We start from the raw sequence: 25,102 nt of genomic DNA, 5'->3' as shown, positions 1-25,102 counted from the left end.
CATTCCAGTTCTGTTATAGTGCTGCGTCCAAGTGGTGTCTATATGGAAGTGCCTAGTGCGTTACTGATGCCCGTTATGGCGACTTATTTCTAATGCATTCCTGTGAAGGCTTTGTAGATCTAGGCCTAGGATAATTTTGTCGCCAAGGCTTGATAATATGGCTCTCTCTCGTTTCACAAATAACGCAAACACTACAGTTTTACGAGTGCAGTGTACCTGGTACATTTTACATGTTATAGTGCCGCGTTCAAGTGGTGTCTATATGGAAGTGCCTACTGCGTTACTGACGCCTGTTATGCTGACTTATTTCAAATGCATTCCTATGAAGGCTTTGGCGATCTAGGCTGCTGTGCTTACCTTGTATAAAGAGTGCGGCCACCGGAGTTCACCACTCCACTTAAACTCTGCTTCTATACGTCAAAGTATATTCAATAAATTGCAGAGAATTCCATTGCTGTTGCTCGATAGGCCGTGGTTGCTTCTGAACGATGTTTGCTGAAGGAAACAAAAGGACATTTTGATTAGTCATCGTAAACTGAGTTGCGTAACTACTATCAAAAGTTAATTTTAATGTGGCTTCCTAATATTCCGTAGTTAAGACTGTTGCAGCTCCAGCAAACAAAGGAAGATCAATAAATTAATAGAGGCCTGGGACTGCCTCGTGACACAGAAAACAAAATACTATCATGGACGCCCAATTAATAATAATAGAGGCCTAAGCACGTGGCGTAGTACAGAAATACGACACCGAAATTTATGCACGCACAATTTGTAAGATTAGAGGTGTATAGGACCTCGTGGCTTATAAAGAAATATTTCAATTATGTAAGTACAATTTAAAACCATTGAGGGGTAGGAAAATAGTATTATGCATATACAATTTACAGCGGAGGTTGATGTTGTGACGTCTTCTCTTACCTTTGTTTTTTTTGTCTTTTGTGGTGTCTTGAAAGGCTGTGGTTTCAGTGAGTCTGGGGTGTTTTCGACAGTCTGTGTGTCATCGCAGCAGAGGCCGGCCGCCCGCATTATATGGGAACCGCGGGGGCTGACCAAACCAAGCCCTGGGCCGTTATTGGTAGCGTTTTTGCGGTCTGCAAGAATGATGGTTCTGGGGGACATCCCATTGCCTAATGTATTGGTTTCCAGGCTAAATGATAGCATGCATGCTTGGTGGTGGCATGTGTGTAGTGTGGGCGGGCGTGCACCGCGCATGTGCAAGTATGAGTGTGTGCACTAACAATCAACAACAGAGAGAGATAGGGGCGATGTTATAATGTACGCAAAGGCAGGCCCAGAATCGGATCTGCAATGAGTCAGCACTTCTAATCATTCTCCTTAGCGCGCCCTGAGCTCTGATTTGTCACTGAAAGGTGATCGCACCATAGTTTGTACTGCTTATCATACTCAGCGTGTACCCGCGCATACAGTACGAATATGCTTTGACGTTACGCGTCGCATTAAACTTCGGTGTGACGTCATGTACGGCGCTCTGTATGCGAAAGGGGGCAATGTTTCTACTTGGTTTAAAACATGTATGTATTTAATGTACATACTAAGGGGAGACATTTGGGATAACTGAATTTTTTTTAATACTTGTAATAATCATTTATTACTTTTAAAAAGAATCACACAAATCGCAGTAGAACATCATGCGTACTCGCATCATGAGCGTACGCAAAGCCATGTGACTTAAAAAGTAGAGATTTGATTGGTTCATAACTTTTCCTATTGCGACTGTTGAAAATTCCATCCCATTATAATTATTCGACTTTGACTTTCGAAGAAGAAGCATTCTCAAATAGAAGGAAGATCACAATAATAAGAGCAATGGAGTCATCTTCCAGCAGTTCTTCAGAGGGAGATTTCATTCCTGAAGAACCTCCAAAGAAGAGGAAAGAAGCTCTAATTTGGAAGTTTTTCACTTTTCCCGAAGGTCAAAAAAAGGTTAATGCTCCAAAAGTAACCTGTAAAATTTGCGAAACAACTCTTTCAAGGGGTGATCCATGTAAAAAATACTCCTTTGGCACAGCAAATATGGTGCGACACATGAAGAATTTGCACCCCAAGAACTTTGGTCGAGCTGAAAGACGGAGGTTGCACGAGAACCCACCTGCTGCTACACCAAGCACATCAACTGCGGCAGCAGGATTTTCAGCAAGCAGTCCACACCCACATATTGATTCTGACTTTGCTAAAGTTAAGATTCTATGCATTTATTGCAATAAACTTTTGTGTTATGGGGAACAGTCTATCTATAGACTTGATGAAACGCAGGATGCAGGATCATTGCTGTCCTCGACATTAGTTGTTCTTTTTTCATTCTTTTGTTCCGCTTGGATTTTGTTGAGAAAACACAAAAAAATACAAAACAAAAAAAACAGTTATTTTTAGAACTACCTTCACTGGTCAAACAAAGAACTATATTTCTATGTTAGTGTGTAAAAGTTTGTCAGAATGAATGTGTATTTCATGAAGGAATGAATGAATATGTTACTAGTGTATGGAGAATGTGAAAGTGCAGAACTATAAGGAACTGCTACAGCATAAATCTATAAGGTGTTGATCTATAGTATACTGTAGTATGTCCGAAGCACTTGGATGTATCATATGTACATAAATATGTTACTAGTCTCTGTTTCAATTTGCGCTGCTGGTGAAAGTGCCTGGGTGAATTTGTATGTGTTAGGGGCAGATTTACAATCCCCTTGTGCCTCTTTTACACAGCCGTTGCGTCACTTTTGTGACACAGCGGTGGTGCAAAAGATGTGCCATGGTGTGTGCTATTAACCCCTTCCATGCTCATGACAAGGTCAGCTCATCATGGGCGTTACCTGCGCTGTGCGTTTGACGAGTTGACCTTGTCATGAACAATGGGATCTATCAGACTGCAGCACAGGAGGGGAAAACCCCCTAGCAGCCAAGGTGTTAACAATGTGACGCATCTTGAGGGTGTATTACATTGTAAAGCGCTGCACCAGAAGAGGCTTTCTTGAGCAGAAGGGGGTGCAGCAAGACCTCCTAAAAGTGACTTAGTGAAATGTATAACATTTTATTCAGTGACTTTTGAGGTTATGCTGCGTCAAAACCTTGCACGTGCTTGAAGCAGGTGTAAGTATTGATACAGCATTGTGAGCATAGGGCCGCAAGAGAATTGCTGGAGCTGTGTTATACTTGCAACCGACGTCAAGCAATAATTCATTCAAAAATTACTCTGCAATTTAGTTTTGTTATTATTTTATAATAACAATATGAAATATAATCTAAAAAATAAAATAAATATAAATATTTATATTAAAAATATAAGAAATTAGTATAAAAAGAAAGGCATAATAATTAATACATTTATAAATTATCATTTACAAAACCTAGGAAATTCACTGAAAAAAACATAGGTTTCACTCACGTTATAGTTAGGAATTAGCATTTAAAAAATCTTGCAAATTCATTGAAAAAAACCATAGGTTTCACATGTTATAGTTAGCTGAACATTTCTCTCATATAAAACCTTTGAAATTCCTCCGTTATAGTTAGCTCAGCTAACTATAACTTGCGCGCCCGCAATGCACTGCTGATGACGTCACATATTACATCACTCATGACATGGTCAGTAACATCACTCATGACATCACTGATGACATCACTGATGACTCATGACGGACTCATGACGGACTCATGACTGATCACTGATGACTCAGGCGCACAGCGGAGGCCAAAGGGAAGGACCTTGAATAGGAAGTCTCTTCCAGCCACTCTGAAGCTGTGGAATTTCCTATGTCTGGGTAGGATGGGGACATGAAAATAGGCATCTTGAAGGTCCAGTGTTGTCATGTAATCCCCTTGAGACAGTAATTGAAGTACTTCTTGGAGAGACAACATCCGGAATGATTGTTTGTTGAAGGAACGAAGGTCCAGAATGGGGGCGCCACGATTTTTTCATGATGAGGAAGAATCTTGAATAAAAACCTGCACCCTTTTGTAAATTTGGTACCACTTCGATCGCTCCTTTCTTTAACATGACTTTGATTTGATATAAAGGTTCCTTCAGAAGGGCAGGAGGAGGACCTCAGGGAGGAGAGTTTGGGGGAAATTTTACAAATTCTAGAGTGTGTCCTCTGGACACTATGTCCAAAACCCATCCAAGATGTAGTTATGGCAGACCAGTTTGAGAAGAAATGGGAGATTCACCCTCCAACCTTGGTTGGGTTGATGGGTAGAGTGGTTGGCAGGTGGCGGCTGTCACTGCTTTTTTGAGGAATCTCTGCCCCTGTAGGAAGATTTCCCTCTGTACTGCTTATAAGAGGCATTTGACGGTTGACTAAAAGACTGTTGCTGCTGGGAGGAAGAGTAGCACATTGTCCCTGATGGGATTGGTACTGCAGGTTTGATTGTAGCCTCCTCGAAAAGAATAGGAGGAACCACGACCCCTCGCATCACGAAAAGGCTGCTTTTTAAATTATAAAGTGCCAAGAGCATGTGCAGTGTCGGTATCCTTTTTAATCGCCTGCAGGGCGTTGTCAATGTGCTGCCCGAAAAGTGATTCGCTGTCATAAGGCATATCGATAATTTTACTTTGTACTTCCTGCCGAAAAGAAGTAGCTTTTAACCAGCCCTGCAGTCAGAGGACTGCCGCCCCTGCTAGTTGGCAAATACCTGTGAAAGAGACATCCATTGCACAGTCAATGATCTCAGCAGAGATCCGCTCACCCTCTTGGAGAATCTTCAAAGCTTCCAATTTAGAGGCTTCAGGCAACATGTCGATAAAGGGGGAAATGTCCGACCACATTTGCCTGTTATAGCGGCCTAGGATAGCAAGGGAATTAGCCGCACGGACAGTAGCTGCCGCCAAGTTGGAAAAAATTCCCAATGGATTCAAGGCGTCTGCCCTCTCGATCAGGAGCAGTCGACAAAGGAGACAAGGGATTCCTCGCACGACATTGTGCCGCCTGAGAAATAACAGAGTCCGGCTTCGGGTGACCAATTAGACAGGCTGGTGAATCGTCCGGGGACTTGTCTTTCTTATCCAGGCGTGGCAGGACTGCAGGAATGGAGGCAGAGGTTTTCATGACCTTCAAACCCTCCTGCCAGATGAAATCAATTATAGGTATAGTCCATACCTGTTTCTGTGCTTGATCTTTGAAATCATATAGGAAACAGTCCTCCTACTAGGTGGTGACCTTAGAGAGAAGGAATCTCTTGGCCGCTCTGTCCATGAGAACCTGAAATCCACCTATATCAACAGGTGGAGAGTAAACAGGAGTTGGAGTGAAAGCTGAAAGAGCCTGGATTTGATAATTATCCCACTCAGTGAGTAGGGATCTATCACCTAACTCCCCCTCTTCTCTGTCTTCATCAGTGTTGTGTGTGTACTCTATGTTTTGAGATCTTGATGCCACCGGAGAAGCTGGAGGGGGCGGCCCAATGATTGATGAAGGCGCAGGAATAGGGGTTTGAGGGACCGATGAAGCTGCCTCCGAAGGCGGAAAACGGCAGTAGTAATCATCAAGCATATGTTGCAAATTAGAAATGAGTGACACAGGCATCTGTGCAGTCAGATTTTCAGGCTGTGATTGAATATTAGGCTCTGAGTAATAGTCATATTCTTGGTCATTCTCTATATTCTGGCACTTGATGAGAAGCTTCGAAGGACTACGAGCAGCCCGAAACCCATCATCCCAATCTGAATCCTCCTCATCCACCCGATAATCAAACAGTTCCACTGGAAGATTAGGAGATGCTTGAATTGGTAATAAATGGTCCATTAAAGATTGTCTAGGTTGAAGCAAGGGAACATTCTTTTGGTTCTAAATGTGGCAAAAGAGCTGCTGAAGGCTTCAAAAGGACTAGAGGCATCAAATCTGGAGGTGAAACCAAAGATTCCGCTGACGAAACTGCAGCCGTCGACGAGAGACATAGTTGAACCTCTGTCTGTGAAGGTTTCGTTGCCGTCGATGAAGCAACCGTCGACGGATCAACCGTTGAGGAAGCAACCGTCGACGAGGCAGGCGTCGAGGAAACAGGCGTCGACAAGGCAGCCGTCGACGGAACCGGCTGATCCTTGGAGGGCATCGACCGTCTCTTCGACGAAGAGGCGTCCGTCGACGATGCTTCTTCTTTTTCGTCAATGACGAAGAGAGGGAGGTGGTAAATGAATGAGGCCTCACCGTCACCGACACAAGCGTCGCCGTAGAAGACACCAACGACATCACCATAGCAGGTTGAGGCGAAGGTGGCAGTCGTTGTCGTAGTTGTGATGACAGAGGACTTTGTTGACAGAGGAATCAATGACGAGCTCGTCAACGAGATGCCAGGTTTCTGAGGCAAAAGTCTCCCAGGCCGAGATTTTGATGCCTGAGACTTAGATCTCGGAGGCGTAGAGGGCGGAGACTGACTCTTAGGGAGAGCAGGAGCCCCTTTTGATGAGGATTGCTGGTATTCATGGTTAGATGCGCGGAGTTTCTTCTGCACCCTAGCCTTAGGAAATGCCATCTACGCTTCACCAGCCCTTTTCTTAGAGGCAACAGTCTTGAGAGAGGAATCACTCTCAACATCTGATCAGAGCCGGTCCTAGGCCTTCTGAGGCCTTCTGAGGCCCCGGGCGAAAGGGAAGATGTGAGGCCCCTCTAAGTGCCTTACTGCCGGCGCGAGTGCGCTTTTCCCTACTCTGCGGGGCTGGCAGGGGGCCCCCTGAGCGCGAGGCCCTGGGCAGCTGCCCATACCGCCCATGCCTAGGACCGGCCCTGCATCTGATAATGGGTTATCCTTCGTCTTGAGCTTCTGTAGCCAAAGAAGAAGACGTCCGTCTCTGTCTCTTAAGGTCTTTTGAGGAAAAATCCTGCATATTTTACAATCTCTCACCTGATGGTCAGGGTAGAGGCAGTAGATACACTTTTTGTGTGGGTCTTCAGAACAAAGTCACTGTGTCCCACAAGACTCACAGTGTCTGAAGAGTGATCTCTTTGTAGTAGACATTGTAGTGAAGATGTTTTGAAGAATTCCTGAAGAGAAAAGTTGAAGTACTGAGCAGACCTCAGGGAGGCTCCCTTCATACAACGTGCAGTAGAAAATCTGAGGGCCTGAGCCTCTGGGGAGAAGGTTCTAGAGGGAGCTGATTGGCTGGAGTTTGGACTATATCTAATGACTTGGACGAGTTACTGAAGTGAAAAAAAAAATCCTATTGATTGCTACGTTAGAATACGTCCTATGGATTTTTTAGCTATGCCATTGTTATTCTATTGATATATTGCTATTGTATGTGCCGTGGGACTCCCACTTCGACGACGAGGAATGATTCAAGCATGTGAATCTATGAAAGACACCCCAATACTGGAGAAGTCCAATCCAATATTTTATAGCTATTGTACATTTTTTTAAACTTTTGTTGTGTTGGTTAAAAGTAATCAACAATAAACTGATTATACTACATGCTTAAATGTACTCGAAAAGCCCCTTCATTGTGAAAATATACGACATGGCAAAAAAAAAAAATGCAGCTACTCGTGCACTGAAACACACATCACTAATTAGAGACAATAATTGAATCTCTCATATACACTGTAAGGAGAGAAGTTTTTTTTACCATATAGCAGCAAAGACCACTGCCTTCTCCTATTCTCACCAATAACTAATTGCAAAACCTACCACTTCGCATACCACAACAACGTAATTCTTCTTATTGTATGTATGTACAAAAATTTGCTAAGTATGGTACTAACGTTTCACCAAATGCAAGCAAGTTGAAAGAAAGGAAAAAAGAGCAAAAGCAGAAAACTATTGGGGAAAAAGTAATGAAAAAAGCGAATGAGAAGCAGAAGGAAAAGAAAAATAAATTAAATAAAGAAGACAAAATGGGAACAGAATGTGAGAATAAGTTGGAAAACAGAAACATGAAAGGTAAAAAAAATTGAGAGAAAAGAAAAGAAAAGACTAGAAAAAAAGAAAAATACCAGTCCGTGTCAATAAAAAATGTATTGTATAAGAATATTTTTCCTAACTCGGGAAACAGATAATTCTTAATTATAGATCTCCACATTCTTTTCCCCAGAGAAGAAATAAAGTACATACAATGGTTACCAAATTCACAAAGCTTAAAAGTGTGTTCCACATGCCCACATCCCTGACTTATTTACAACAAAATCAGTAGAAGGTCACACCTAAGTGACGTATATGTCACACCCACAGAAAATATACGTTGCAAATAGGGGCCGAAGACTTTGCGCTCCTCGTACTTAACCATTTATTACCTTCAAAGCTGCCTTAAATGGGAAATCCTCAAGCAGTCGTGTGCGGGTTTTTGCTGTTCATATGCAACAATAAGTACATACCCTTCAGTGTTTCTGGCAGTGTCTGTACAAATGTTGATAATCTGTGGTTGTCACTGTGACTCTTTACTTCACTGTCCACCGTGGCAGATGGGAGGTGAATGTTCACCATTGTGATTTCATTTGTTCCGATCTAGAGAGAAAGAAATGCCATTAAAAATACAGTTAGGGAAATAAAAAATGCTCTGCCATTTTATTTTTGCTATTTGTTCCTTAAAGGACAGACAGCATTCATGTTCATAGTAATGCATTGCCTGGAGGAGCAACAGACATTTCCTCTCTCAACCTGCAGCACTTGACCGTGGGAAGGACCGAACGTTAGCTTTACTGGCAGTATCTATTCCTTCCCCCATCTCTACTTTATTACTGCCACACTACTGCCACCACCATGTTTGCGCTGGAATTTATAGGCAAATGGTTGGGGTTACTACTAGGCTTAAGGAGGAAACACATTCATCTCCTTGTGCTGGCTTGAAACCCCATCCCTTTCCTGCCCGGGGAGTCCCACTGTTGTGTCACCCAAGATGCCTAAGATGGTGATCTACCTCTGCTCCCAAGCGCGATAACCCATAAGGGATGATTGGAGGTGCACTGGATCTGACAGACAGAGGGGCTGTGTGGACTCCTGCCATTGGGTCACCTTTGGAATTACAACCTCTCAATGAGCTGAAGTTGGGTCATGGCGGAAGCAGCACTATAAAATAATTCAGAAATTCAAGCATCTGGCCACTGGTCACCTTTAAATGGTGTTTATGTGAGATATGGGGGCGTTACCTACCAAAAAGACCAATGTTTTTAAGAATAGTCTTGATGTTCAGAATGATAAAAATTAACACGTTTTTTAACTGCAACACATTTTTTTACAGGTGCGTTCTCTTGTGTTTGTTCAAAACAATAAGTTTGTTCCACAACAAGGGCACTAAAAACTGGGTGGACAGAACGCATCATAGCATTGCATGTTGCCAGTACTCATTTCAATGTTGATATTAAGAAATTGGAATTTTAGTTATCCATACAGCTAAACCTAATACCCAAACTGATCTAGAAAGGGTCTAAAATGGTTACCTTGAAATGTGCGAAATAGTGCTGCGGACACATGTGCTTCCCGTTGCCGTTCGTCTGTAGGTTGTCTTCCAGACTGGCCTCTTTAAGCGCTATACCCGCAGTCGTATCCCACAAGAAGCCACAATACCCTGCACCCTGAAAGAAAAGAAGAGCCGGTAATCAATAGTGCCTAGTGAGGCTTCTTGCTGCTCTGTCACCAGATTGTAAAGCTGTTAAATGACTTGGTATTTTGCTTAGTACTTTTGTCAAATGACTTGTCATTTGCTGAGGCCAGGAGTACTGAATTAGCAGCTTCACCACATTATTCCTGCTCTTGGTTGTTGTTGTTATCTTTCGCAAAAGGTAGACATAATGGACCTTATAAGATGCAATGCATCCTTTGAGAATATTGTAATACCATCCAATATTGTGCCGATCAGTGTGTGAACTGAACTTGCCAAGTTTGTCTGGGAATGTTTGCCTGATCCCCTTCCCTGGCCATTTATTTAATGGGGTAAAAATATTCATTTTACAATTTTTTTAAAAAATATTTCATTAAGAGAAAGACGTAAAACAATGCATTGCTTCAGGGTCTGGCACAACAATTGAGAGCATTATTTATCTGCTGCAGTAAATCATGCATGTTGTGGCCATGAAGGACTTGCATGGTGGTCCTTCCTTTATTGCTACTTTCATGGTTAGGAATCCATCTTAGGAAGCAGCCCACCATCCTCCAGACTTGCGAACAAAATCTCTATGTCACGTATGGACAGTCCAACTGAACGGATGAGAAGGCCAGTGCACATGGAACATTATGAACCAACACTAAAGGCCTTTTTTCGAGTACCAAGGTAATCGTAGGTGATGCGTGAAGAACCATTTATGCACGTATCAGCGATATTTCCTCTGTCCCATACTGTCTCTCCAGCTGAACAGATAATGAGGCATTTGCAGACGAAGACAAACACTACAAGCACAGTACTGGGTGCATGGTGAAAAAGCTTTGATGTATGGTATAAAGCTGTTTTTGCACTTAATAACTACTTTTTTTTAGATCGAAAATTTGGTTTTGAAAAAAGCAAGACACACAAGATATTTAATTAGCACAGTATCAAAGTGAGTTGCATTTGTCAAAAGTAACTTTGTAAAATAGCCTTTGCGTTCATCTTTGTGCAGTGTCACATCTACCATAGTGTTTTGCCCAAGGAATATCCTCCAGGTAGAACGTGGTGGAAATCACCCGGGCAAAACACAGGAGTGTCGTGTAGTTTCCACTTTACAGTAGGAACTGTGCGTGTGTTGGGAACATAAACGTTGGGGTGGTGCCAGACTGATTGTGTGCACCCCCCCCCCCCCCCCCAGGATATGTTGTCCTACAGACCAGATCGCTCACAGCACCATCATAAGCATCCATGAACCTAGATAGGAGGCAAATGGCTTGGGCAACCACAGAATATGACAACTCTGACTACCCCAGGAATCATGGTAACAGATCTAGAAACCGTTTCGCTCAGTTACTCGTGCTCTCTCTCTGAGACATATACAAACAATACAGAGAGGGGTGATTTCAATATTTATTGAACCATCATAATTCCCGTATAGAATATATGTGCTGCAAGGATCAATAGACAGGCAGATAAAAGTGATTAGCAGTATAAGGACAGTGAACAAAATGAATAGTTGCACCATTTTGCTAAAACAATGTATATAAGCAAGCATATAAAATGGTATGTTGATATATATATAGCATACTCCTATCATGCGTTCCTTGCTAAGTATCTGGTGTGTGTGTGTGTGTGCACGTTCTGCCAAGAATTCCCTATTGGATGATCCAACCCCCATCAACTGAAGGGAAAGTATGTCATTCCTGTCTTGGTCACAGGTTGGACATCTCGCTTCACAGAGGGATCAGTAAGCAGCTAAGCTAAGGTTTCAGCCTGAAGTGACCACGCAATGACAGGAAGTGTTCCTCTGCCCCAAACTGGAAATGCGTGTTAGTTTATAACAAAAAGCATCCTCGCTTCCAAGCCAAGACATTAGTCAAGCCACCATTGTTGTTACTAAATGTAATTTGTAACGAAATGCAGTTTCATGGAAACTCATCCTGTAATGTCACACAAGCAAATGTGTGTGAAAAGTCTTTTTTGCGAAGAAAGCAACTTAGGAAAATGTGTGCATGTTAAAATGGCAATGTTTCTCACAGGAGTGAATGTAAATTATGCTAATCTTGTAATGGATAGAAGGTAAAAACCCAGCGCATACTTTTATGTTCCATGTGTGTTTTGCGTCAACTCAGAGTGCAGAGTGAAGCCTTGCGCATTTTGCTTCATTCGTATACGTACTGCACCACAGACCATTGCTTTCTTCTATTCTCACGAAGTATCAATAGCAAAACCTACAATTTCACATACCAGAACAACATCATTCTTACTGAATGTGCAATCATTTCCTATGTATGTATGGTAGAATGCTAACCTTCCATAAAATGCAAGCACACTAAAACGAAGGAAAAAAGAGCAAAATATGAAAACAGAAAAATGTAAAGAATGAAAAAAAGAGAATGAGAAGCAGAAGGTTTGAAACCAACGGTAGTACTCGTCAAGCCACTTATTCCATATCGCAGAAATGTTGTCAACCGCAGCCTGATGCACAGTTGGAGAGAATGTGGGCATGAAACATTATATGAATAAACAGTGCAATTGTTATAATACATGGACATGGGACTGAGAGATCATGTGCTTTTTCTTAGGCCTCTCCACTGCACTGCCATTTTTATTGAAGGGCCTGAGAGTGACAGGGGGCTCCATTGTCTCCCAGTCTGATTATCCGCTCCAGTGCTGCCCTAAGAACCTGCCAACGCTGTTTTTAAGTCCAGCACACTGAAGCTAGCTTTTCTACAAGCTCAGCTTTTGCATTTAAAAGCCTTAACACAACTTGCAATTTTTTGCTAACGTTTGGAGACAAATGAATGTTGTCAAATCAATACTGACGTCAGTTTCATTAAGTGCATGATGTTGTATGCAGAATTATCGAAAGGGAAATATTTGAAATGCCCAGGTCTCATTTCTCTTCCTCTGAGGAAAAATCAGAAATGAGTTATTTCTTGGGCTGTAGCCAACACTGGCATGAGGCAGTTTGCAGAATCACAGAGTCGGGCAGTGCTAAACTTAACTTGGGGTTCACAAAGTCAAACAGGCTGGAAAATATACTCAGTAATGTGCATTACAGCTGCCCCCTGAAAAGCTGCCTCTCAGATAGCTACTGAAGCATCTAGAGAAATCTTTTATAAGCGTGGCAACGTTGTGCCGCACTGTACAACAGTACGGAAACTAAAGAGCAGATTTGGTCCTCGCAAACTGATGTGAAGAGTGAGACATTGCACAAAGGGTTATATGCAGTTGTGTTATGCTATGTTATGAAATGCCAGGGGTCTCCAACCTTTTCTGTAATAAGAGCTACTTATGTTCAATAAAAAATCCAACCAAACTACTAACATTATTAGCGATGTAGTAGGTACCACATCAGACAAGATTACATTAGTGGCCACCAAATGCAAAAAATACTAGCAGAGATCACTTCAGTGCATCAGACATGACTGCTGGCAGTCATGTAAAAATGCCGTGTCAATGTGGAATACCTCTATATATGTAATAAATAACAGCCGTAGGTGCAATGTCCCTAGCACCAAGTTTATATTATTCATTAATCTCCTCAATACTTTTTGATTTCTCACTCAAATATCAGCTTTAAATATATTTTGGAAATTTTACTATGTTTCTCCACACATGAGCTTACGAGTTCGGAAAATACACCCCATTTTGTCTCAAATGCACACTATATTAATTCAACCAAGCACGAGCTTCTAATTTAGTTGAAGAGGCTTCACACAGGAGAGCTACTTGCAGGTAGCTGGAAAGCACTCTAGCCTCCGAGCTACTAGTTAGAGAAGCCTGTGCAATGTCATGCCATATTATTGTGCGTTTTCTAGTTCATAGAGACAGCCAGGATCAGCACCATGAGAATATCTTACTAGTCTGGTGAACAATCTGCCTTCAGTGCCCCCCTAAAGAACATTTTTTATAAAAGACAAGGGGACCCAAACGGTTAGCTTAGGACCATGGGTGTCAGTTAAGTAAAAGAACAAAGGTCCTAAGCATAAACAATAATATTCAGAAATGAAATATAGACCGCAATACCTTGACTTTTGTTTCAAAGCAGGTCATCAGTGAAGGGCATACCAACCTGGGGATATGCGATTAGGCAATCTTAAACTCCAGAGAACCCTAAACACTCGGTTTTAACAATATATTTCAAGAGGTACCCGGTGGTGAAGCTGTAGAAAGGATGAAACCAAGAAAAGGCATTTTTTTCTTTCTTCATCGAAAACAACATTGGTAAATGGAGCGGTAAGATCAACACTGAAGGCATAACCAAATAGTGAGGGTTTTCAGGCAATCACTGCCTGTATTATTGGGGTCAGCTTCAAAAAGTGCAGGATTTCTTTAGAACTCAGAAACCGAAATAGTCACCTTTGACCACAATTGGTATCGGCGGACTTGGAGTTTAAGTTACTCCTAAATATTTACCTTTTGTGACAGCTTTAAGGGGGCACCAAGTTCGGTAGAATGGAAAGCTGTGGGTCAGATACCGCACCCATAACAGTACATTTTTGGTTTCAATGTGGTAGCCACTTACTCCACAACCATCTGTATGTAGCCAACAGGAATATATAGATGAGCTCGTTCTCTGACTCCGATGCTTGAAGCCACACTGCAGTGCTCAACTTTAGCGGAGAAGCAAGATGGCGGAGGGCCACTGCCCAGTCTTGAAGGGCAATCCCAACGTATTCCAAGGAACAATCTTGGATGCTCGTGGAGTTTCATTTCATTATCACCATAGTATTGTTAAGAGGATTGAATGCAGCTGAAAAGTCTACTAATATCAGCAAACCACCCCCACCGTTGTCAGTTATCATTCTCTGGACGTCTGGTATTCATTTGACCACCAGCTCTATGCCGTCTGCATTGGACAGAGTCATTTATAAACTTTGTCAAACATCTAAAGTTGATGGCAAATGACTCATTCAACTGTTTTCCTACATCGAAGCATGGCAGAATACAATCGGTTCCTGAAAGGCTGAGCTCCTAAGCATGGAAGAAGACAAGCGGTGGATTCACATAGCACGCACTTGGTGTTAATTTTCCAATGTTATCTTACCACATTTGAGAATGGATGTTTAGCTGCAATCCCATTTATTCAATGGTTATAGCCATTTTGGTCTTCTTTAGAGTTTCTTCTTACATCAGTATTGTGCTATGCAGAGTAAAGGGGTCACTGATGCTGCAGCTCCCCACTGTGTTGAAGATACTTAATGCACAATATGTATTGCTAGAGCGGGTTATACCTAGAGCTTTGATTTTTATGAAGTTAGCCAACCCCTCATGAATTGTATGCTCGTTATTCTCAGAAACATTAGGTGAACTTTCGGTATTTTGGGTTCCACACGGTCTTCCCACCTGAGACAAACATTAAAATGGTGCCAGACATTAAGATGGCGCCATAAGAGCACAGAATTCAGAGAAACAAACTGGGCTGTGCAATCAATTGGAGCATCGTGGACATGTCTTTGTGCAATCCCCAAACTGCTACCAGTTTCAACATTCTTCTTTTTGGTTTTCGATGATGAAAGAAAAGAAGAACTTGGTCTTGGTTTCATCATTTCTGCTGCTTCGCAGCCGACTAGCATCATCGTTCAGCAGAGCAACGTCAATGACTGGGGCCAGGCTACCGGCCAGCAGACTCATTTCAGCAAGGCCAATGGCCTATTATCATCCTGAAATTGCTTCACATTGAAAACGAAACACAAGGGAATCATTACTCCTTGCTGACAGTTGCCAAGCTGCGCATATGACCCCATTGTCTCTTCCTGAATTCGCTTATTTTTCATAAAGGAACAGCTATTTTTAGCTCCTTTTATGGGGCGAGCTTCACCCCAGCCATAGTTCACTGGACTAGCGTCATCTACGAATTTAAAATACACTTCAAATAGCAACATTCATCGCGGTGAGATCAAGAGGGGAGTGGCTGGGCTATGGGACTATATTGAGCATCAAAGCTAAATGTAAGCCGACAGGTAATGAAAGTGCTGCACACTAGATAACAAGCATTGGTAAATCCAATAGCTCTCGCTCATCACAATAGGGAGCATACCTATTGGAGTGACCTTCTTGAATAGTTTTTCTTAAAGCCTAAGAAACTGTATGGCTGCTGTAAAAGAAATAAATATCTGACTGCAAACCTAAATTGTAGTGAGTTTGCTTGGTTTCTGAAGGTTTCTGAAAAAACATAGGTAGACAAATTTGATAGTTCATATCAATACTCAATGACTTTTATTAAACAAGCATTGGAAATGCAATAGGTCTCGCATTAGAAAAGTTGGAGTTATTGGTATTGTAAATGACATATGTTATTTATTTGTTGGTTTTTAAAATTGCTAAATTGATGGCTTTGTCATTTACAATGCCAATAGTTATAACTTTTGCGAATGTGACACCTATAGCATTTGGAATGCAACATATTTTGTATTTACGTGACTTAGATGGCAGCTCTTGTCGTTAGGCCACATCTCTAGAGAGCAGGAGAGTGCAGCAGGGGAGAGAAGCACAGCAATGCAATAGGTCTTGCATTAGGAAAGTTTGAGCTATTGGTATTGTAAAGGACACATTTTTTATTTATGTGCTTGTTTTGAAAATAGCGAATTAATAGCTTTGTTATTTACAATGCCAATAGTTTTATCTTTTGCAAATGTGACACCTATTGTAACACAATATGTGTTGTGAGGGTGAGTGAGGGTGAGGGTGAGGGGTTGAGGGTGAGGTGTTGAGGGTGAGTGAGGGTGAGGTGTTGAGGGTGAGTGAGGGTGAGGTGTTGAGGGTGAGTGAGGCTGAGTGAGGGTGAGGGTTAAGGGGGAGGGGTCGAGGTGAGGGGTTGAGGGTGAGGGAGGGTGAGGGTTGAGGGTGAGGGGTTGAGGTGAGTGAGGGTGAGGTGTTGAGGGTGAGTGCGGGTGAGGGTGGGTGAGGGGTTGAGAGTGAGTGAGGGTGAGGTGAGGTGTTGAGGGTGGGTGAGGGTGAGGGTGAGGGTGAGGCTGAGGGGTTGAGGTTGAGTGAGGGTGAGTGAGGGTGAGTGAGGGTGAGGGTGAGTGAGGGTGAGTGAGGGTGAGGGTGAATGTGAGTGAGGGTGAGTGAGGGTGAGGATGAGGGGTTGAGGGTGAGTGAGGGTGAGGGGTTGAGGGTGAGTGAGGGTGAGGGGTTGAGGGTGAGTGAGGGTGAGTGAGGGTGGGTGAGTGAGGATGAGGGGTTGAGGGTGGGTGAGGGTGAGTGAGGTTGAGGGTGAGTGAGGTTGAGGGTGAGTGAGGGTGAGTGAGGGTGAGGGTGAGTGAGGGTGAGTGAGGGTGAGTGAGGGTGAGTGTGAGTGAGGGTGAGTGTGAGTGAGGTGAGTGAGGGTGAGGATGAGGGGTTGAGGGTGAGTGAGGGTGAGGGTTGAGGGTGAGTGAGGGTGCGGGGTTGGTGAGTGAGGGTGAGGGTGAGTTAGGGTGAGGGGTTGAGGGTGGGTGAGGGTGAGGTGTTGAGGGTGAGTGAGGGTGAGTTAGAGTGGAGGTGAGAGGGGGTTGAGGGTGAGGTGTTGAGGGTGAGTGAGGGTGAGGCATGAGGGTGAGTGAGGGTGAGGTGTTGAGGGTGAGTGAGGGTGAGGGTGAGTGAGGGTGAGTGAGGGCGAGTGAGGGTGAGTGAGTGATGGTGTGGGTGAGGGGTTGAGGGTGAGTGAGGGTGGGGTGAGTGAGGGTGAGGGGTTGAGGGTGAGTGAGGGTGAGGGTGAGGGGTTGAGGGTGAGTGAGGGTGAGGGGTTGAGGGTGAGTGAGGGTGAGGGTTGAGGGTGAGTGAGGGTGAGGGTGAGTGAGGATGAGGGGTTGAGGGTGGGTGAGGGTGAGTGAGGTTGAGGGTGAGTGAGGGTGAGTGAGGGTGAGGGTGAGTGAGGGTGAGTGAGGGCGTGTGAGGGCGAGTGAGGGTGAGTGAGGGTGAGTGAGGGTGAGTGAGGGTGTGGGTGAGGGGTTGAGGGTGAGTGAGGGTGAGGGGTTGAGGGTGAGTGAGGGTGAGGGGTTGAGGGTGAGGGTGAGTGAGGGTGAGGTATTGAGGGTGAGGGGTTGAGGTTGGGTGAGGGTGAGGTATTGAGGGTGAGGGGTTGAGGTTGAGGGTGAGTGAGGGTGAGGGGTTGAGGGTGAGTGAGGGTGAGGGGTTGAGGGTGAGTGAGGGTGAGGGTGAGTGAGGATGAGGGGTTGAGGGTGGGTGAGGGTGAGTGAGGTTGAGGGTGAGTGAGGGTGAGGGTGAGTGAGGGTGAGTGAGGGTGAGTGAGGGTGAGTGAGGGTGAGGGGTTGAGGGTGAGTGAGGGTGAGGGGTTGAGGGTGAGTGAGGGTGAGGGGTTGAGGGTGAGTGAGGGTGAGGGGTTGAGGGTGAGTGAGGGTGAGGGTGAGTTAGGGTGAGGGGTTGAGGGTGGGTGAGGGTGAGTGAGGGTGAGGGGTTGAGGGTGAGTGAGGATGAGTGAGAGTGAGGGTGAGTGAGGGGTTGAGGGTGAGTGAGGGTGAGGGTGAGGGGTTGAGGGTGAGTGAGGGTGAGGGGTTGAGGGTGAGTGAGAGTGAGGGTGAGTGAGGGTGAGGGTGAGTGAGGGTGAGTGAGTGCGGGTGAGTGAGGGTGAGTGAGGGTGAGGTGTTGAGGGTGAGTGAGGGTGAGGGGTTGAGGGTGAGTGAGGGTGAGGGGTTGAGGGTGAGTGAGGGTGAGGGGTTGAGGGTGAGTGAGGGTATGTATGTATGTTGAGTTTGAGGGTGAGTGAGGGTGAGGTGTTGAGGGTGAGTGAGGGTGAGTGAGGGTGAGGTGTTGAGGGTGAGTGAGGGTGGGTGAGTGAGGGTGAGGGGTTGAGGGTGAGTGAGGGTGGGTGAGTGAGGGTGAGGGTGAGTGAGGGTGAGGGGGTGAGGCGTTGAGGGTGAGTGAGGGTGAGTGAGGGTGGGTGAGGGGTTGAGGGTGAGGTGTTGAGGGTGAGTGAGGGTGAGGTGTTGAGGGTGAGTGAGGGTGAGGTGTTGAGGGTGAGTGAGGGTGGGTGAGGGTGAGTGAGGGTGAGTGAGGGTGAGGGGTTGAGGGTGGGTGAGGGTGAGGGGTTGAGGGTGAGGGGCTGAGGGTGAGTGAGGGTGAGGGGTTGAGGGTGAGTGAGGGTGAGTGAGGGTGAGGGGTTGAGGGTGAGTGAGGGTGAGAGGTTGAGGGTGAGTGAGGGTGAGGGGTTGAGGGTGATAGAGGATGAGTGAGAGTGAGGGTGAGTGAGGGGTTGAGGGTGAGGAGTTGAGGGTGAGTGAGGGTGAGGGGTTGAGGGTGAGTGAGGGTGAGGGTGAGGGGTTGAGGGTGAGTGAGGGTGAGGGGTTGAGGGTGAGTGAGGGTGAGGTGTTGAGGGTGAGTGAGGGTGAGGGTGGGTGAGCGTGAGGGAGGGGTTGAGGGTGAGGTGTTGAGGGTGAGTGAGGGTGTGGGTGAGGGGTTGAGGGTGAGGGGTTGAGGGTGGGTGAGGGTGAGGGTGGGTGAGGGTGAGGGGTTGAGGGTGAGTGAGGGTGAGGTGTTGAGGGTGAGTGAGGGTGAGGGTGAGGTGTTGAGGGTGAGTGAGGGTGGGTGAGTGAGGGTGAGTGAGGGTGAGGGGTTGAGGGTGAGTGAGGGTGAGGGTGAGGGGCTGAGGGTGAGTGAGGGTGAGGGGTTGAGGGTGAGGGGTTGAGGGTGAGTGAGGGTGAGTGAGGGTGAGAGGTTGAGGGTGAGGGGTTGAGGGTGATAGAGGATGAGTGAGAGTGAGGGTGAGTGAGGGGTTGAGGGTGAGGGGTTGAGGGTGAGTGAGGGTGAGGGGTTGAGGGTGAGTGAGGGTGAGGTGTTGAGGGTGAGGTGTTGAGGGTGAGGGTGGGTGAGCGTGAGGTTGAGCGTGGGGGTGAGTGAGGTGTTGAGGGTGAGGAGTTGAGGGTGAGTGAGGGTGAGGGGTTGAGGGTGAGTGAGGGTGAGGGGTTGAGGGTGAGTGAGGGTGAGGGTGAGTGAGGGTGAGGGGTTGAGGGTGAGGGGCTGAGGGTGAGTGAGGGTGAGGGGTTGAGGGTGAGTGAGGGTGAGTGAGGGTGAGGGGTTGAGGGTGAGTGAGGGTGAGAGGTTGAGGGTGAGTGAGGGTGAGGGGTTGAGGGTGATAGAGGATGAGTGAGAGTGAGGGTGAGTGAGGGGTTGAGGGTGAGTGAGGGTGAGGGGTTGAGGGTGAGTGAGGGTGAGGTGTTGAGGGTGAGGGTGGGTGAGCGTGAGGGTGAGCGTGAGGGTGAGTGAGGTGTTGAGGGTGAGGAGTTGAGGGTGAGTGAGGGTGAGGGGTTGAGGGTGAGGGAGGGTGAGGGTGAGGGGTTGAGGGTGAGTGAGGGTGAGGGGTTGAGGGTGAGTGAGGGTGAGTGAGGGTATGTATGTATGTATGTTGAGTTTGAGGGTGAGTGAGGGTGAGGTGTTGAGGGTGAGTGAGGGTGAGTGAGGGTGAGGTGTTGAGGGTGAGTGAGGGTGGGTGAGTGAGGGTGAGGGGTTGAGGGTGAGTGAGGGTGAGGGTGAGTGAGGGTGAGGGGGTGAGGCGTTGAGGGTGAGTGAGGGTGGGTGAGGGTGAGGGGTTGAGGGTGAGGTGTTGAGGGTGAGTGAGGGTGAGGTGTTGAGGGTGAGTGAGGGTGAGGTGTTGAGGGTGAGTGAGGGTGGGTGAGGGTGAGTGAGGGTGAGTGAGTGAGGGTGAGGGGTTGAGGGAGGGTGAGGGGTTGAGGGTGGGTGAGGGTGAGGGGTTGAGGGTGAGGGGCTGAGGGTGAGTGAGGGTGAGGGGTTGAGGGTGAGGGAGGGTGAGTGAGGGTGAGGGGTTGAGGGTGAGTGAGGGTGAGAGGTTGAGGGTGAGTGAGGGTGAGGGGTTGAGGGTGATAGAGGATGAGTGAGAGTGAGGGTGAGTGAGGGGTTGAGGGTGAGGAGTTGAGGGTGAGTGAGGGTGAGGGGTTGAGGGTGAGTGAGGGTGAGGGTGAGGGGTTGAGGGTGAGTGAGGGTGAGGGGTTGAGGGTGAGTGAGGGTGAGGTGTTGAGGGTGAGTGAGGGTGAGGGTGGGTGAGCGTGAGGGAGGGGTTGAGGGTGAGGTGTTGAGGGTGAGTGAGGGTGTGGGTGAGGGGTTGAGGGTGAGTGAGGGTGAGTGAGGGTGGGTGAGGGTGAGGGGTTGAGGGTGAGTGAGGGTGAGGTGTTGAGGGTGAGTGAGGGTGAGTGAGGGTGAGGGTGAGGTGTTGAGGGTGAGTGAGGGTGAGGGTGAGGTGTTGAGGGTGAGTGAGGGTGAGGGGTTGAGGGTGAGTGAGGGTGAGGGTGAGTGAGGGTGAGGGGTTGAGGGTGAGGGGCTGAGGGTGAGTGAGGGGTTGAGGGTGAGTGAGGGTGAGTGAGGGTGAGGGTGAGGTGTTGAGGGTGAGTGAGGGTGGGTGAGTGAGGGTGAGTGAGGGTGAGGGGTTGAGGGTGAGTGAGGGTGAGGGTGAGTGAGGGTGAGGGGTTGAGGGTGAGGGGCTGAGGGTGAGTGAGGGTGAGGGGTTGCGGGTGAGTGAGGGTGAGGGGTTGAGGGTGAGTGAGGGTGAGGGGTTGAGGGTGAGTGAGGGTGAGGGGTTGAGGGTGATAGAGGATGAGTGAGAGTGAGGGTGAGTGAGGGGTTGAGGGTGAGGGGTTGAGGGTGAGTGAGGGTGAGGGGTTGAGGGTGAGTGAGGGTGGGTGAGGGTGAGTGAGGGTGAGGGGTTGAGGGTGAGTGAGTGAGGGTGAGGGTGAGTGAGGGTGAGGGGTTGAGGGTGAGGGGCTGAGGGTGAGTGAGGGTGAGGGGTTGAGGGTGAGTGAGGGTGAGTGAGGGTGAGGGGTTGAGGGTGAGTGAGGGTGAGAGGTTGAGGGTGAGTGAGGGTGAGGGGTTGAGGGTGATAGAGGATGAGTGAGAGTGAGGGTGAGTGAGGGGTTGAGGGTGAGTGAGGGTGAGGGGTTGAGGGTGAGTGAGGGTGAGGTGTTGAGGGTGAGGGTGGGTGAGCGTGAGCGTGAGGGTGAGTGAGGTGTTGAGGGTGAGGAGTTGAGGGTGAGTGAGGGTGAGGGGTTGAGGGTGAGTGAGGGTGAGGGTGAGGGGTTGAGGGTGAGTGAGGGTGAGGGGTTGAGGGTGAGTGAGGGTGAGGTGTTGAGGGTGAGTGAGGGTGAGGGTGGGTGAGCGTGAGGGAGGGGTTGAGGGTGAGGTGTTGAGGGTAAGTGAGGGTGTGGGTGAGGGGTTGAGGGTGAGGGGTTGAGGGTGAGTGAGGGTGAGGGGTTGAGGGTGAGTGAGGGTGAGGTGTTGAGGGTGAGTGAGGGTGAGGTGTTGAGGGTGAGTGAGGGTGAGTGAGGGTGAGTGAGGGTGAGTGAGTGAGGGTGAGTGAGGGTGAGTGAGGGTGAGGTGTTGAGGGTGAGTGAGGGTGAGTGAGGGTGAGGGGTTGAGGGTGAGTGAGGGTGAGGGTGAGGGTGAGTGAGGGTGAGGGGTTGAGGGTGAGTGAGGGTGAGGGTGAGTGAGGGTGAGGGGTTGAGGGTGAGGGGCTGAGGGTGAGTGAGGGTGAGGGGTTGAGGGTGAGTGAGGGGTTGAGGGTGAGTGAGGGTGAGGGGTTGAGGGTGAGTGAGGGTGAGTGAGGGTGAGTGAGGGTGAGTGAGGGTGAGGTGTTGAGGGTGAGTGAGGGTGGGTGAGTGAGGGTGAGTGAGGGTGAGGGGTTGAGGGTGAGTGAGGGTGAGGGTGAGTGAGGGTGAGGGTGAGTGGTTGAGGGTGAGGGGCTGAGGGTGAGTGAGGGTGAGGGGTTGAGAGTGAGTGAGGGGTTGAGGGTGAGTAAGGGTGAGAGGTTGAGGGTGAGGGGTTGAGGGTGATAGAGGATGAGTGAGAGTGAGGGTGAGTGAGGGGTTGAGGGTGAGGGGTTGAGGGTGAGGGGTTGAGGGTGAGTGAGGGTGAGGGGTTGAGGGTGAGTGAGGGTGAGGTGTTGAGGGTGAGGGTGGGTGAGCGTGAGCGTGGGGGTGAGTGAGGTGTTGAGGGTGAGGAGTTGAGGGTGAGTGAGGGTGAGGGGTTGAGGGTGAGGGGTTGAGGGTGGGTGAGGGTGAGGGGTTGAGGGTGAGTGAGGGTGAGGTGTTGAGGGTGAGTGAGGGTGAGGGTGGGTGAGCGTGAGGGAGGGGTTGAGGGTGAGGTGTTGAGGGTGAGTGAGGGTGTGGGTGAGGGGTTGAGGGTGAGGGGTTGAGGGTGAGTGAGGGTGAGGGGTTGAGGGTGAGTGAGGGTGAGAGGTTGAGGGTGAGGGGTTGAGGGTGAGTGAGGGTGAGTGAGGGTGAGTGAGGGTGAGTGAGGGTGAGGTGTTGAGGGTGAGTGAGGGTGGGTGAGTGAGGGTGAGTGAGGGTGAGGGGTTGAGGGTGAGTGAGGGTGAGGGTGAGTGAGGGTGAGGGGTTGAGGGTGAGGGGCTGAGGGTGAGTGAGGGTGAGGGGTTGAGAGTGAGTGAGGGGTTGAGGGTGAGTGAGGGTGAGAGGTTGAGGGTGAGGGGTTGAGGGTGATAGAGGATGAGTGAGAGTGAGGGTGAGTGAGGGGTTGAGGGTGAGGGGTTGAGGGTGAGTGAGGGTGAGTGGTTGAGGGTGAGTGAGGGTGAGGTGTTGAGGGTGAGGGTGGGTGAGCGTGAGGGTGAGCGTGGGGGTGAGTGAGGTGTTGAGGGTGAGGAGTTGAGGGTGAGTGAGGGTGAGGGGTTGAGGGTGAGGGGTTGAGGGTGGGTGAGGGTGAGGGGTTGAGGGTGAGTGAGGGTGAGGTGTTGAGGGTGAGTGAGGGTGAGTGAGGGTGAGGGTGGGTGAGCGTGAGGGAGGGGTTGAGGGTGAGGTGTTGAGGGTGAGTGAGGGTGTGGGTGAGGGGTTGAGGGTGAGGGGTTGAGGGTGAGTGAGGGTGAGGGGTTGAGGGTGAGTGAGGGTGAGGGTGAGGGGTTGAGGGTGAGTGAGGGTGAGGGGTTGAGGGTGAGTGAGGGTGAGGTGTTGAGGGTGAGTGAGGGTGAGGGTGGGTGAGCGTGAGGGAGGGGTTGAGGGTGAGGTGTTGAGGGTGAGTGAGGGTGTGGGTGAGGGGTTGAGGGTGAGTGAGGGTGAGGGGTTGAGGGTGAGTGAGGGTGTGACCATATCCATTCCAGACACTGATAATTAATTGGCGACAAAAGTTATTATTTGACGTGGCATATCTTAATTGCTAGGTTTTTTAATTACTAGTTGATGTTTAATTTTTGTAATCATTTTTTTAAGTATGCACCTCTTAAAAAATAAATAAAAATATTGCTTGTTATGTATTTCCATTTGTAGACCTAGAATAGTTATGGTGCATTGTATGTAGCTTTAAAAAATAAAAATGTAGACTGCTCAATGTATTTCCGTGAATAGATGCAGGTTGCCTCTTTCTGTCAAATAATATCCCTTGTTCAACTTACTATAGTGGCGCGGCATACTATGAAGCAGAGGAGGACTGACTGTCAGAGCCTTGCTCTTTCCTCTCTTGCCAACAGGGCTACTCCAGAATAAGACCACGAAAACCATAATTTGTGAAACATGGCCATTTGACTCGCAGCCCGGTCAGTGGAGGGGCTCCGCTTTCTGATCCGTAGAGGCTGATGCGCAGTCACTTTCTTGAAGAGGAAATGGGGAATAAAAACTTTACTTTTGCAGTGATGTCGATGAACCTGGTTTGATGTGACACTGCTGCATTGTGCTGATTTTCTAAGTAAAAACATGCATAGTGAGGAGCACTAATACGGGTTTGAGATGGTGGAAGAGCTGCTTATCTCTTATGGAGATAGATTATCTGGGGGGAGGAAGGGCTCCTAATGGGAAGTGTAGACGGGGAGAAATTGAGAAAAAAAAGCTGAGCAGGGAGGGTTTTATTGCGGCTATCTGTTTGCCAGAGGGGAGGAGAAATGCAGGCCTGAGGCAGAGCACACGCTGAGAAGCTTGTGGGAGGGGGGCTGGGCTGCCTTTGATCTGGTAATGCGAGGCAGGCAGGCAGGGGGCTGGTGGCATTGTGCACGCGCTTTTTAGGGCTTGCGCTTGCGCAATGACCTAAAAAGCACATGCACTTGAAGAAATCGCCAGTGGTGGATCAACACTGGATAAGCCGTAATAGAGCTTCGCCAGCGATGCGCAGAAGCGCATCAGCAGGCGAGCCCTAAAAATTAGTAGTCCGAAGGAAGTTCCTATGCTTATTGTAAACCAACTTCTACAAGCACCGATAACCTCTATCAGGAAGTAACCTTCCCTGTCACCATCTATGTTACTGGATATCATAAACTTAAACGAGCCATGGTTCAGAACAGATAACAACAGCTTGCGAAAGTCGTGCTAGATGCCTGATCACAAGTGGTGGTCCAGGGTCACACAGGCCCTGCATCAATAGTGAGGATATCCAAAGTTATGTGTAGGTTAAGGTCCAGGAAGCGTATGCACTCGAAGAGCATCAGTAAGAATCACCCAGGAGTGGAGTTCAAGAAGAAGAAGGCAGAAAGGGTGGAGGGAACCTCACTACAGCTTCTGCAAGGGAGGAGAATATCGTTGGCGCACCAAGCCAGGATATGCAGCAAGGAATGGCTATCTAGGGCCATAAAACACGAGTGGGCGATGCACAAAAGTTTAAATACGGCCCATCCGCAGATACTCCGAT

At 47.8% G+C, this 25,102-nt stretch overlaps 1 protein-coding gene across 1 annotated transcript in view; it reads right to left on the bottom strand.

Moving 5' to 3' along the window:
- EEPD1 (endonuclease/exonuclease/phosphatase family domain containing 1) overlaps positions 1-25,102 on the bottom strand; it is a 311,463-nt gene that overhangs the window by 19,499 nt on the left and 266,862 nt on the right. The window contains exons 4-5 of the mRNA XM_086964827.1: positions 9,384-9,518; positions 8,322-8,451 (exon numbers count right to left, since the gene is read on the bottom strand). Of these exons, the coding sequence (XP_086820953.1) occupies positions 8,322-8,451; positions 9,384-9,518 (265 nt within the window). The remainder of the gene's footprint in view (positions 1-8,321; positions 8,452-9,383; positions 9,519-25,102) is intronic.

This window comes from Lissotriton vulgaris, chromosome 4_1 (assembly GCF_964263255.1).
Source record: "Lissotriton vulgaris chromosome 4_1, aLisVul1.2, whole genome shotgun sequence".
Taxonomy (NCBI): Eukaryota; Metazoa; Chordata; class Amphibia; order Caudata; family Salamandridae; genus Lissotriton; species Lissotriton vulgaris.
Note: the sequence above shows the minus strand (reverse complement) of the source record. Positions and strands in the feature narration are given on the sequence as shown.